Consider the following 13,995-nt stretch of genomic DNA (forward strand, 5'->3'; position numbering starts at 1 on the left):
CCAGCCAATTAACCTACATACCTGTACGTCTTTGGAGTGTGGGAGGAAACCGAAGATCTCGGAGAAAACCCACGCAGGTCACGGGGAGAACGTACAAACTCCTTACAGTGCAGCACCCGTAGTCAGGATCGAACCTGAGTCTCCGGCGCTGCATTCGCTGTAAAGCAGCAACTCTACCGCTGCGCTACCGTGCCGCCAATTACTTGATGGTTGTGATTTATTCACTTATTCTATCTTTGTTATTCATTCCAACTGGAATAAATGAAATGCTAAACTCTTTTATGCATCAATCCAGTACTTCTTCTTTTTTGGAACAATCAATTTGTGAATCTTGAAGCGTGAGTACGAAAATCAACCTATCCATCATCAATGCTCACCATTTTGCTTTTAACGCTTGAAATGTTGCGACGTAGGGTTCTTGAGGTGTTACTTTCTAAAAATATTTTTTTCTTGTTCTATTCCTGATGATTGTATTAGTTTTCATAAATTTTTGTTTAGATATCTGAAATGGAAACCCTTGGGGGACTTTTTAAATCTCTTTCTTCGACGGACATGCGACTTTTTTCCGTGTCGTATCTCCGTCCGCACTGTGGCCTAACATCGTGGAGCTGGTGGCCTCTTGCTGGGGACTGACTTTGGGATCTCCAACCGCGGGAGGCTGCGGACACCATCGTGGAGATGGCGATCCCTTGGTCAGGGATCGACTTCGGGAGCTCCAAGCCACAGGAGCTTCGATCGCCCCTGACCGCGGGAGGAAAAAGGAGGAAAGAAGATTGGACTTTATTGCCTTGCATCACAATGAGGAACGTGGAGGAGCCGCTTTGGTGGATGTTTATGTCAAATTTTATGTAGTTGTGTGTCTTGTTTCTTTTTTGGTATGTCTGTGTGACAAATCAAATTCCTCGTATGTTGCAAAACATACTTGGCTAATAAATTACAGTTATGTTTACAATTATATGGCTAATCTTTTAGAGTTCCTTGAAGATGCATCCAGCCAAGATTCAAGAGTGTTTAATTATCATTTCCACCAGGAACGGAACAACAAAATTATTACTTGCCACAGCTTTGCAGGCCCATTAACTCGATAACACAACAAATAAATATGCTACAGAAATGGGTGCAGATGGAGTTTAATCTGAGCAAATGTGGTGTGTTGCACTTTGGGAGGTCAAATGTAAAGGGAAAATATCCAATTAATGGCATTCCTCTTAACAACATTGATGTACAGAGGGATCTTGGGATCCAGTACCATAACTCCTTGAAAGTGGCAACACAAGTAGATAGAGGGGTCAAGAAGCCATGCGGCATGCTTGCTATCATAGTTCGGGGCATTGAGTACATGAGCCAGGAAATAACTGCTGATGCTGGTACAAATCAAAGGTATTTATTCACAAAATGCTGGAGCAACTCAGCAGGTCAGGCAGCATCTCAGGAGAGAAGGAATGGGTGACGTTTCGGGTCGAGTCTGAAGAAGGGTCTCAACCCGAAATGTCACCCATTCCTTCTCTCCTGAGATGCTGCCTGGCCTGCTGAGTTACTCCAGCATTTTGTGAATAAATACCAAGGCTTTGTAAGACTGCACTGAGAGCATTGTATGCAGTTCTGGTCACTCCATTACAGGAAGGATGTGGAGGCTTTGGAAATGGTGCATCGGAGGTTTACCAGAATGTTGCCCAAATTAGAGGATATCAGTTGCAGGAATGGAGGGATATGGATGATGTGCAAGTAGAAAAATGGTGTTGACTTTAGGAGTTGAGGCACATTCCCTGAAGATAAAGTTAAGCTTTGCTGGAACAGTGCAGGAGGTTGAAAACAGAATGGGGGTGTGTTGGAGAACTTAAGGGGCAGTTGTCTGGAAGCTTGGGGTCATGTTTGTGAACTAAATGGAGACATTCTCTAAAGCAGTCAGTGAGTCTGCAGTTGGTCTCCCTAATGTGAAAGAGAATTTACCCGTTACTTTTTGTTGCTCTAATGAATCATTCTTTAAGGACACTGTGCAGCAGTATGTGATAAATCATTGATTTTCTGGGCTTGGCAGCTTCATCACTTATGGAATGTCAACTTTTCACTTCAGTTTGAGCCTCTTAGTAGTGACAGTTAATGAATTTGAATGACAGCAGTTCTGATTCATTTTTTTCCCAATGACGTTTGTGTTGTAAACCATTTTCTTGAAGCATTCTGTCAGATCAGTAGAAGACAAATTTTATTGTTTAATACTGTATTTGTTTCTTTGGCAAAAGATGTGGAGATCTATTTATCTGCTTCTCCCAGGGGTCAGCATTATCAAGGGTTTGAGGCTTGAAGTGTTTTCCATGCTGTTTTTCACCTCTAAAATAGTGGATTAAATGGTTATCCTTTAGTAAACCAAGCTGGTAGTTACTCAAATCTTATCATTAATTGCTCATCCATAATATCAATTATGATGTAGGAATAACATCCAAGTCGTCAGCACGATAGTTTTAATGTTCTAGGCACTTTTACCTTTTCATAAGAATATTTATGTTAAATTTTCATTTATTGCAGTATTTGCCCAATTCCTCTAGGCAGTATGTCTTTTTTACTGCCTTACTGTAGGAGAGAAATAATATTACCCTAGTTTAATATCACCCTGTACAGTGGGTTTGATTGTAGTGCAAACAAAAAGGAAAATGGTCTATTTCTTCTGAAAGTAAGTAGCTCTCCTCTTTATTTTTTATTTTTGTATTGCCTGATTAATGGCCCCAGTGTAAGACATTGAACATTGTCCTGATTTGTACTTTCAAAGTAAACGCCAGTATCTATGTGGTAGAAGTATTCCCCTTAGAAAAATAAGAGTTCGGTGGAATTGAAATTATCACACCATGATGCTGACTTCTATTAACATCTGGCAAGTATTGTAATTTTATGTTTATTTAATCATGTTAACAATGAACACTCAGAATTATCATCATCTTTTTCGTTGGAGTGATGAGGCTGAGGGGCAACACACAAAATCATGATGGGCATGGATAAATGAACACCCAATCTTTTTCCCAGGTTAGAGGATTGTAACCTGGGAAACTAGAGGGCATCGACTTAAGGTGAGAGGTGAGAGACTTAGGTAGCTTCTGAGGGGGAACTTTTCACTCAAAGGGATCCGGAACAAGGTTGCAGAGGCAGCTTTAGATAGAAGCAGTTACAATTATGACCATCAAAAGATATTTGGATTAATATATGGATCGGAAAGGTTTAGATAGCTGGTACCTAACCTCGGGCCACTGACCAAAATTGGACCACACGGGATTGAAATGGGGCCAATAATTTTGATTTCGTGCTTTGACTTTGTTTTCAATTATTGAATTTGATTTTTAGTTCATGCTTTAATTTTATGATAAGCTGCAGAGTCAAAATAATGTTTTAAAAGCTCAAATTAGTTTCACAGAATTATCAATTCATTTACCGTGCTATTTAAAGTCAGAATGTTTGATCAGTTTTTGGCCGCGGATGAGAAAGATTGGGTGTCGTTGGTTCAGAATGATTTGGGCCAAATGCAGCCAAATGGGACTTGCCCAGAATGTTAACTTGGCTCAAATGGACGAGGTTGGGTTGAAGGCCCTGTTTCCATGCTGTACAGCTCCATGACTTTATTAAAAATTGTTTTGATGTCTCAGAGTAAATGCTCAGGTGCTGGTTGGTGGAGTGCACTCAAAGATTTATTGGGTGGCAGCAAGTATGGCACTGTTATGTTCAAGTGGCCATGCCTGGAAATCCTGACCTTGTTTCCAGTTACATAGATAAACACAGTCAGTTTGTTTCAGCATTGTTTGCAATTCCTATCAGAAGCTGGGGTTGAATTTAGCTCTGCCAGGTCTGAGTATGAATCGTGTTTGAGTGAATTGGACAAATGATAGCAGCAGTTAAAATTTGTTTTTACCGGGTGTTATTAATTGTTGCACATTTCCTTGTCCTGAATCATGTACTTGTGGTTAGCTCCGAGTTATACAAGAAATCTGAACCGACATTTTCTTAATGAGAATTTCGCTTTCATCACAAATATATAAAGTTGAAGGTACGCCAAAACCTCTTGAAGGCATGTGAGATTTGACTTGCAAGTCAAATATTTTGAACTGAAGAATCTTAATTTTTTTTACTCTTAACATAGAATTCTCATAAATAGTATACAATTGCTTGTATAGTTCTTAAACCTTTTGGATCATCTGATGGGCCATTCTTAGTCACGTGTGTGACCAAAAATGTGAAAAATTGTGGAATACATCTCTTCTAATTCTGAAAGGATTACAGGTATATTGTTTTGTACTGTATATATTACTTATATATGTCGAAGTTTATCAGGTGAATTTTTTATATGTTATGCTGACAATGTTTGTTTAGGGTAAGAGGTCAAAGATGACTGGTCACGTGTGTGATCATGTGAGGCCACACACGTGACCAGTCATGTTTGACCTCTTACCCGAAACAAACATTGTCAGCATAACATGTAAAAATTTCACTTGATAAACTTCGACACATATAAGTCATATATACAGTACAAAACAATATACCCGTAATGCTTTCAGAATTAGAAGAGATGTATTCCACAATTTTGGTCACACACGTGACGAAGAATGCCCCTGATGGTATTTTTAACCTTAAGCTTATTTGCTTCTACTAGGTGAACAAAGTATTATTTTAAACATACTCAATCCATGTATCTACCAACTACAGTTTAGATTTGTTATATTTTTTTCAAAAATGTTCTGATTTCCTCCAGTGAAGTGATGTACTCTCGATGTAATACATTTCACAGTTATGAGATCAAGAATATGAATGAACATCAACAAATGCAGGTTCTAGAGATCTAAATTCAAATCTGAAAAGGCTGGAAGCTCTGGGTAAATCAGACATGGGTGGAAGGAGAACCAGAGTTAATGTTCCAGGTTGAGAACTCTTCATCAGGATCGGAAATATGTGAAAAACATATCAAGTTGCAGAGAGGGTGGAGGCAATACACAAGACAGAGAGAATTTCTGATAAGAGTTCAGGTGTTTATGGAGTCATTATGGTTATATATGACACAGGAATCATTCAGCTGTGGATTCATGCTGACTCAGTAAAGTAAAACCTATGCCCCATTGCGTCCTTGTAACCTATTCTTTCATGCAAGCCCATCAACTCCTGCCACTTACCTACAACTGGTAATTTACAATAGTCAGTTAACTCACCGGCACATCTGATAGGGACATGGGATGAAAACTGAAGCACCCAAGGGAAGGTCACTTGGTCACAGGGTGGGTGTGTAAACTGCAGAAAGCACCTGAGGTCATAATCAAAGCCGAGTCATGGGAACTGTGAGGCAGCAGCATTAACTGTTGCATTACTGTAATGCCTTGAATGATTAATGGATTGATGAGGCATTTAGAGAGAAGGAAAATAAATAAAGGGACATGTGCTTTTGGAACTCGTTATTGATTAAAGAAAAAGAAAAATCCAAGGATTCCATCTTTCTAGGTTTGGTATGGGTTTGTCTGCTGACCCTTGATGATAGCATGCTTAGCTGCTGAAGGCTAAAATATGTGGGAAAAAACATGTTTAATCAGGTGAGGCAGATCTGAAACTGGAACAGAATTAGACTTCCTCCTGCCAGCTTTTCGCTGCAGGAACAACTTTTTAGAGTAATTCATAGCTGTGTCATCTGTGTGACATAAATGGAGGACATTGCAATAATAATTTTGTTTGCTATTTACTTCTTCATTGAATGAAATGGACCAGCATTGTTATATCTGCGCAATATACCATTGTTAAACATTTTGTTTGACTGACTAGTCGTCATCAATAACGTAATAAGGATGGAACTACAGGAAGTATATTTCAAGCATATCCCTCCCTATTTGCTGATGAATATTAACAGCTAATCTTATTTGAGATACTTTGAAGAGGAATAGATTTGTCAGTGATTTGTATTCACTGATAAAACCTGTGAACACACTTCATAAAAACAAAATGTTTTAGCTCTTGTCATGTTAGGGAACTGTGTGAAGGGCACGCTTGTTTCTTGTGAAGGTAAGACAGAGTCAGTTTATGGATCTGTGTTAGATTTATTGGTATATCTGCTCCTGTGCAGGGAAGTCTACAGTGCTGGTCCTGCAACAAATAAGCAAGTTAGGTGGTTATTTTAGTTGAATGACTCCAAATATATATCAAAAGGGATTTGGGAATGCAAACTTTCATACAAAAGATAACATTACAATATCTTATTCAAAATTATAGAATATGTCAAATACATTTTCCTGTGAATTTTGGTATTGAATCTATGATTGTAGGCTCCAAAGAAGGCATGGCTGCTCAAATAAACCTTAAAACAAAAACAAGGCCAATTTCTGGCCTTGCTCATCAGACAGCGAATGCTTCATTTTGGCCATTAAAACGACATTTGATAACTTTCAGCATTGTACGAAGTTTGTGAACTGTGCACATTGTCTTTAGAATGTGCACATTGTGAGACGTGAGTATTGTTAAGCGGAGCAGTGGGGGGAGGGGGGGGGGGAGTCATGTTAGTGTAAGCCCAAGGCAAAGGTTGTTATCTGCCTTGCCTTTGCATCATTCAGATTGGGTCGTCAGCTGCATTTAGGATTAGGAACTAGACTGAAAGAAGGTCTTTCCTTTTGGGTTAAATAAACGAGCAGACTTGTTGCTGATTTCAAGAAGCTCTTTTGTGTTCATTACTACTGTCACTAATAACAGATAACAGAAACTGTTAACCCCAAAGTCCTAGACTTTACCATTGACACTACTTTCCTGGGGTTTCATTCAGTCAGGGATTTCTCACTCTGACTTTCCTGGTATTTTCTCTGAAACACCTGTTCCTCTGCAATGTGCAGAAGATCAGTAGGTAGCCATTTCATCTTTGGATTTAGGCTCCACCAGTGAGATTCTTCAGGATTCTCAATGAAACAGAAACATTTTGATCGAGAACTATTTATGTATGCACAGGGGCATTTTGGACAATCTGGCAGCTTCCTTTATGACAGTATACCCCTCTCTGAATTTAGCAATGATGCACCGTGAAGTAGACTTGGCTATTTTCAACATGTTTTTTTGGGATATAGGTTCACCAGATAAAAGCTTATACAAGTTGCCACTAGGTTGCAAACAAGTGACAAAAGGAGGTGTAGAGCACATATGTTTGCCCAGCCATCCAGTAAGATGGTTTATTCTTCCTGGATTTCCATTGATGTCCAGCAATCCATCTCTGTATTGTGGATATTTATTGACTGACCCTCTGCTCTCCTTTCGGTGGAGAATTTCAAAAATTCACATATATTTGAGAGAATGAGCCTCTTTCATCTCAGTCCCGAAAGGCTACGCCCTTACTTTGAGACCATGGCCTGCCGGTTGGTCTAAGAGCAGGTAAGTTGGTTGCTGTGGGAAAACTAAACAAACCATTTTGCAAAATGTTCCTTGTCTTAATGAACAGGAAGTACGTAATGCTTTTCTTTGTCACTGGAAGTCGTGTTACTGATATTAATTGTGTCATTTTCTTTCTCTCATCAGATTGTGTTTACATAGAGAGTCGTCGTCCCAACACACCGTATTTCATCTGCAGTATCCAGGAATTTAAGCTGGTGAGTGCCATATTCAGTTACGCTTGATTAAGCCTTTCCTCCTCCTCTGGAATTGGGTGACAATTTAATGTAATTAATTTGTTCAAATATTTTACATTCTTGTGCTGCAAAATCTATCTTTTTTTTGGCTGGGTCGAAAATGATGCATTGTTTTGCTTGTGTGTTGAACATACTGTGTGGAATCTTTTACCCTTGATGCAAAATGTTTCATAACAAAACAAGCTCTTCAGCACAAGTTGAAAGGTGGTTGGATGCTGATTGTTCAAGGGTGTGTGCGCACTGTCTGCCAATGTTAATGGCTAATTGCCAGCAAGGGTTACCAGAAAATAGCATGTGGCAAGAAGCAAACGTTGATTACTGTTATCCAAGTTCCTAGCCCAGTGTGGAGGTTCATGTTTGAATTTACAAAATTGAGAATGGATAGTATAAGTACGTGTTAATTTGGAGCTTGTTATGAAATGGTTATGATTAGCTATAAATGGAACAGGAAGGAGCTTGCCTGAAAAAAAAAATTCCCGTTGGGAAGTTTAGTATATATTGTGTATGGAAACATTGCTTTGAAGACATTGAACATATTAAGCATTTTTTTCTTGGTGAGCACTATTCACATCATTATATTTGCATTGTGGATATAATTATTAACTACCATCATTGTTATGCTTGTAACCTGATGATTAGACTTCTTTGTTGCAAAAATGCTGTGAATTATGACACATTCCATTTTTGTTAAAGGAGCAAATATTTGGTTACATTTTATGCTAGGGTGGCAATTGATATTTTTACAATTCTTTATGATGATATTGTTTTGACTCCTGGATCTGCACCAGTGTGTCTGAATCCCCCTAAATGTCTTCAATCAAGCATATTCAGGAATGCGAAATGTCTGCTATTCTGTTAATTTAAATGGAGTGAAATCTATATTTCATTGAACATTCCAGCAAAAGGTTGTGGATGGCAACACTACATTTCAGTAAAGACCAATCCACGCCTCTTCTATGACCATTCCAGCTATGATTTTTGCTGGGTATAGGAAAATCTGTTTCTTGGGCACTTGTCACTCTTGGTGCTGCTGTTATACGGCTCCAGTGAGCCAGGTATGATCCCGATCTTGGGTGCTATCTGGGTGGAGTTTGCGTGTGATTCCGAGGGTTTTCTTCCACATCAAAGACTTGTACTTCAAGATTAACAGGCTTGTGGAACTGGCTGTGAGATTATTGGGTGACAGGAAAATCAGGAGGAAGTTTATGGTCATGTGAGGTTGAAATGGTCGCAGAGAAAATGAGTGGAATTGTTGGGGAATGCCCTGAGAGCCAGAATAGATTTGATGGGCTGACCAGCTTCATCATATATTTTGACAGAATTATGAGAAACAAAAGGTTTTGCTTGAAAGTTTAAAGTAATGTCCAAATATTTCCATGAGAGCACGATTCATTGCATTTTCTGTAAACCATACTTTTTTATGGAGATAAGCCTCCCAAGGAATGCTGTTCAAACCTGTTTTGTTGCTGATCAAAAAACCAAAACAAAAAGGTGTTGATTTTTTGGGGCTTTGAAGAACTCCTGAAGATGAGTAAATATGAGATGAAGCAAAGGCTTTGAAAGGAAGCTTCATAGCATTAGTGAGTGATAGCAGAGTACTTTGCTGTTAATGGATTTGGAGACTGAGAGGAGCACAGTGTTCTAAAATTGGAGTTAAGGAGATGGTCTGCAGCATAAATTGGAGGCATTTTGTTTAACTTTACTGATTGGATGTGGTGTTGTTAGCAAGATGAGGAGTTATTTCTGAATGACTTGCCTGCGAGTGGTGATGGTGAACCACTGTCTTGAACTGTTGCATTCCATCTTGTGAAGATTTATTGTTCTGTAGTGAGTATGGAGAGAGTTATGGACTGGCCCCGTTGACAATGTTCCATAATACAATACAATACAATACAATATATCTTTATTGTCATTGTACAGGGGTACAACGAGATTGGGAATGCGCCTCCGATACGATGCAATAAATTAATTAGCTAGTCAGTATTAATTTATACAACCCAATGAAACAAATTAGAACAGGTTTAAACAGAATAAAATGCAGTAGATATGTGCCGGTTCAATGTGTGATGTGACCATCCAGCTCAGCAGGACCGGTTCATAGCAGCTATGGCCCTGGGGATGAAACTGTTCCTGAGCCTGGAGGTGCAGGCGTAGAAGGCCTTGTATCTTCTGCCCGATGGTAGATGTTCGACCAGACTGTTGCAGGGGTGCGAAGAGTCTTTGTGGATGCTGGTGGCTTTTCTGAGACATCGTGTGTTGTAGATGCCCTCCAAGGCTGGTAGCTGTGTTCCGATGGTCCGCTGAATTCTATGGACTACCCGCTGAAGAGCTTTCTTCTCTGCCTCCGTGCAGCTGAGATACCACACAGGGATGCCATGTGTTAGGATGCTCTCTATGGTGCAGCGGTAGAATGTCGTTAGAATGAATTGTTGCGTCTTGCAGGCATTTGCTGCATCATTTCTATGAGTTGCTAATGGTATTGAACTTTGTTGTCAACAAACATCTTCATCTCATGATAGTAGGAAGGTAATTGATGAAAGCAACAGAGATGATTCATCAAACAAATACAATTGTCTTTATTTATGCAATGTCTGAATCCATTCCCTGGAGGGTTTATCATTTTCCTTAGTTTTATCATGATTCCACAACATAACTCCTTGGATGAAAAAGCTACATTTTGAACAATGAATTGAGATTGATTGCCTGTGACACCTCGGTTCCATTTGCCTATGTTTGGACCAAGGTTTTAATGAGGTAGTTAAGCAGTCCTGGTAAAACCCTAATAGAGCTTTGGTGTTCTGATTATAAATTTAGGTGCCTCTGAATTTATTTCTGTCAGGACCATCACCCTAATAATTGAATTTTCCTTGCTATGGGATAATTTTTAATAGTCCACATTTTTCATTCAGGCTTAACATGCTGTGAATGGCAACTATACAGAAATGTATTGGGTTATTAAAAAATGTATAAAGGAGAAAAGTAACCCCCTATTTTATTTCATATAGCTGGGCGTGGACCCGTTGGGCCCGGCAGCCATCCCCCAACTGACGACATTCACCCATTCCATCCCCCATCAACCCCCTTTAAAACTCCCCCCGGGGCGAGCGACGGGGAGAGGAAAGAGGAAAGGGGAGAGGGAGCCACTCGCCCCAGCCCCGGGTGGCCATCGCGTTGGCCAGCAGCAGGAGAGCTCATACCCCCCCCATTGGCCGCCACTCCCGTCACTCGGGCAGGTCCCGCCCCCTATGAGCGGCAACCCTCCCCCAACTGCGTACGGGCGGATCCAGCGGCCATCTTACGTAAGTATTAGATCAATGGGACCCAACTGCACATGCGCGAACCCATTGGGTTCCCATTGTGACGGCAAACACGGAGGTAGTCAATCAGGACGCGTGACGTGGGGGGGGGGGGGGGGGGGGGAGAGAGGTGGTAGAGCCAATCAAATTTATTCAAGTTTAAAAAGTGATTTTTTAAAGTTTAAAAAGTGAATAACTTTTAAAATATAACAACCATTTGAACCGCAGGCCAATGGTGAGGAAGGTGGGCCTAAAATTGTTGCGCTATCGTGTACCGTTTTGGCTGTATTTCGGGTACAAACATAAAAATATAGAAGATGAGAGTTTTAATTATATATATATATATATATATATATATATATATATATATTCTGCTTGGGTACGTCATTTTGTTTGGGTTGCTAACAACCCAACGGTATGAATATTGAATTCTCCAACTATAGATAACACTCCACCCTCTTTCCTGTGCACCATCTGGTTTGCATCCGTTTCTCTCACTATTCTGGTCCCCTTGCCCCTCATCCCTTTCCACCAATATCCCTTCCTCTGACTTCATGTTTTACTCCACTTCTCTTTGTCCACCCATCTGCCAATCAAAACCCCCCTGACCAGTACTAACCTATCACTTGCCAGACTTCCTCTCACACCCTTTCCACTTATTTTCCAATCTTCTCCCCTGTAATTTGTCTGAAGAAGGGTCCCAATCCGAAACTCCACCTATCCATATCCTCCAGAGATGCTGCCTGACCTGCTGAGTCACTCCAGTACCGTTTTGTTTTGTAAACCGCCATCTGCAGTTCCTTTTGTTTCCACTTTTATTATTGATGCTTTTTCCAAATGTATGACTGCGGTTTTGCTTTTGCTCATATGAGATTTGCATGTAGTGATACAAGATCATGAAAAAATATTGTATATTCATTATTACGCTGAATGAAAGTGGACAGCAGTGAATTATTTACACTTCGTCGATTTGAAAACCACCTTGCACGTGGTATTTATTGTACCCAAACTGAGAATTACCTAGCTGTGTCATAATTAGTTTCATTTTGACACTGCTTACATGCCTCAGTGCTTGTATAAATTAACTTGAATACATGTATTACATTTGTCAAAACTCTGTGAAATAATATTTAAAAGAAGAACTACAATTAAAGTTGAATGAGAAAGTGTTGGTATCTCCTGTTGCTGTTGTGCTAATATCACCTCAGTATTTTAATCTTTGACTTTTTGTAAAACTATGGAATTGGAGAAAGAGAATACTCGTATTAAACTCTCAGCTTCGGTGTTAATTTAAGACTTTTTTCAAAATAAAACTTTTAGTTGATGAGGGAGCAATTTAATACATTTTCCATTTTAAATTCAAATTGCTGGTCTTCATTGAAGTTTATCTATATCTGACTTTTCTCATTGAAAAATCCTTTGAATAATTAAGCTGGTAGAAAAGTAATGATCCAAAGCAGCTGACAGATGACACCCACAAAACTGTATTGAAGGCAGCTTTCATGCACTTGTGTGACTGGGCTATGTCTCCAAAAACCATATTTGAGGTTGGATGAATATGGACCATTGTAATTTGCTGTTGGAGACCACTGGAGCAAGTATGCCTTCAATGAAATTAGGTATGTGCAGTTTTTTAAATGAAACTTTTTCTTCATAACTTAGTCATACATTTTATGACCATTGTTCTTTTATTCAATACCAAGAGAATTGGGATGTGTAAGGAAAAAGCAAAACGGAAAAAACAAAACAAAACAATTCTTTCTTTTGTTGTAAAAAGTATTTCTGTTCAGTAACCTTTCTATAAATAGCAGAATTTACTCATGATAGGTCTGACATTGTACATGTAGTCCAAGAACCACAGACTGTTGGGAATAATAGTTTTTCACACATGAATGTAGCACAAAGCGTATTCGCATTTGGTGTGCACACTTTTTTTTGCTGAAAAGTTGCATGACGCGCTATATTATGAATATTGATGTAAAATTCTGAATTTTGGACATCAAAATTATGAATTTGTAAAATCAAATGATGGGAGGACTGTGGATAGCACTGAGTTTCCTGAATGGTGATGTAGCTGCTTGCCCCATCCCGCCAAGTGCAGGGTATTCCATCTGTGGGTGAAAATGTATGGTTGATGCTTTGGGTTGATGCCCTGCCTTCAGGACCCAGTTTTTATCGTCATTCCTCCTCTCCTCATTGTTCCTTCAGCAGGTTGTTTGTTGTTCTGGATTTTGGCATCTACAATATCTTGTGCCCGCATTTAGGGATGTTGGATTCAGTAAAGGGCCTGTCCCACTTAGGCGATTGTATTGGCGACTGCCGGCGACTGTCAAAGTCGCAGCAGATCGCCAAAATTTTCTTTTACCCGACAACAATGACCATGACAATGCTGAGTCAGGTCGAGATTACACTGTTTTAGGAAACATCGCGAAATTCCCACGCTGTCAATGCTTCTCCGGCCTCCTAATTATCGCTGAAATCACTGACAAGTCAGTAAGTACTTGAGAGTTTTGAAATATAACCTCTTGCCCGGGTTACTTGAAAACCAAACTTCACGGTAACAAGGCATAAACTGGATTGACTTCCAGTTTACTAATAGCAGTATTAAGAAATTTAATTTTTAAAGTGGTTAAATGGATTTTTGTGAAAAGTGTGTGGGCATTCTTTGAAAATGTACGGGAGATGCGTATCTGGTTTCTGGGTTGCGAATCTGGGTTGGGAGCCTAATTTAAATGTAATCGCTGATGGCCTTAAACATCGCGAAAATTCCTACGATTACCTGACCGTCAAACTGTCGCCTCCAATGTTCTGATGGTAAATAAATTGGTTAAACACAAGTATTTTATGGTATCTTGAAATGACTTTACTTATTTTAATATTATGTGCTTCTAAATGCATCTAAGAGAAACTAGCAAACCTGGGGACAGCATGCGACAGCACCCGCAATAAGCAACGATGACTGGCGACAAGCCAGCTGTCGCCGAGAAATTTCACTCCGGTTGATTTCTCAGCGACGCGCTAGAGATCCACTACGATTCTTGAAAGACTCCTCACGATCATGCTCGCGACACCCCGGCGAA

The 13,995-nt window shown here is 39.7% G+C and overlaps 1 protein-coding gene across 3 annotated transcripts in view; it reads left to right on the plus strand.

Moving 5' to 3' along the window:
- The window catches only part of LOC144608061 (arginine-glutamic acid dipeptide repeats protein-like), a 258,178-nt gene that overhangs the window by 166,004 nt on the left and 78,179 nt on the right, over positions 1–13,995 (plus strand). For all 3 annotated transcript variants that reach the window (XM_078425325.1, XM_078425326.1, XM_078425327.1), the window contains one exon: positions 7,510–7,580. In XM_078425325.1, the coding sequence (XP_078281451.1) occupies positions 7,510–7,580 (71 nt within the window). The remainder of the gene's footprint in view (positions 1–7,509; positions 7,581–13,995) is intronic.

The sequence above is a fragment of the Rhinoraja longicauda genome, chromosome 30, assembly GCF_053455715.1.
Source record: "Rhinoraja longicauda isolate Sanriku21f chromosome 30, sRhiLon1.1, whole genome shotgun sequence".
In the NCBI taxonomy this organism is placed as follows: Eukaryota; Metazoa; Chordata; class Chondrichthyes; order Rajiformes; family Arhynchobatidae; genus Rhinoraja; species Rhinoraja longicauda.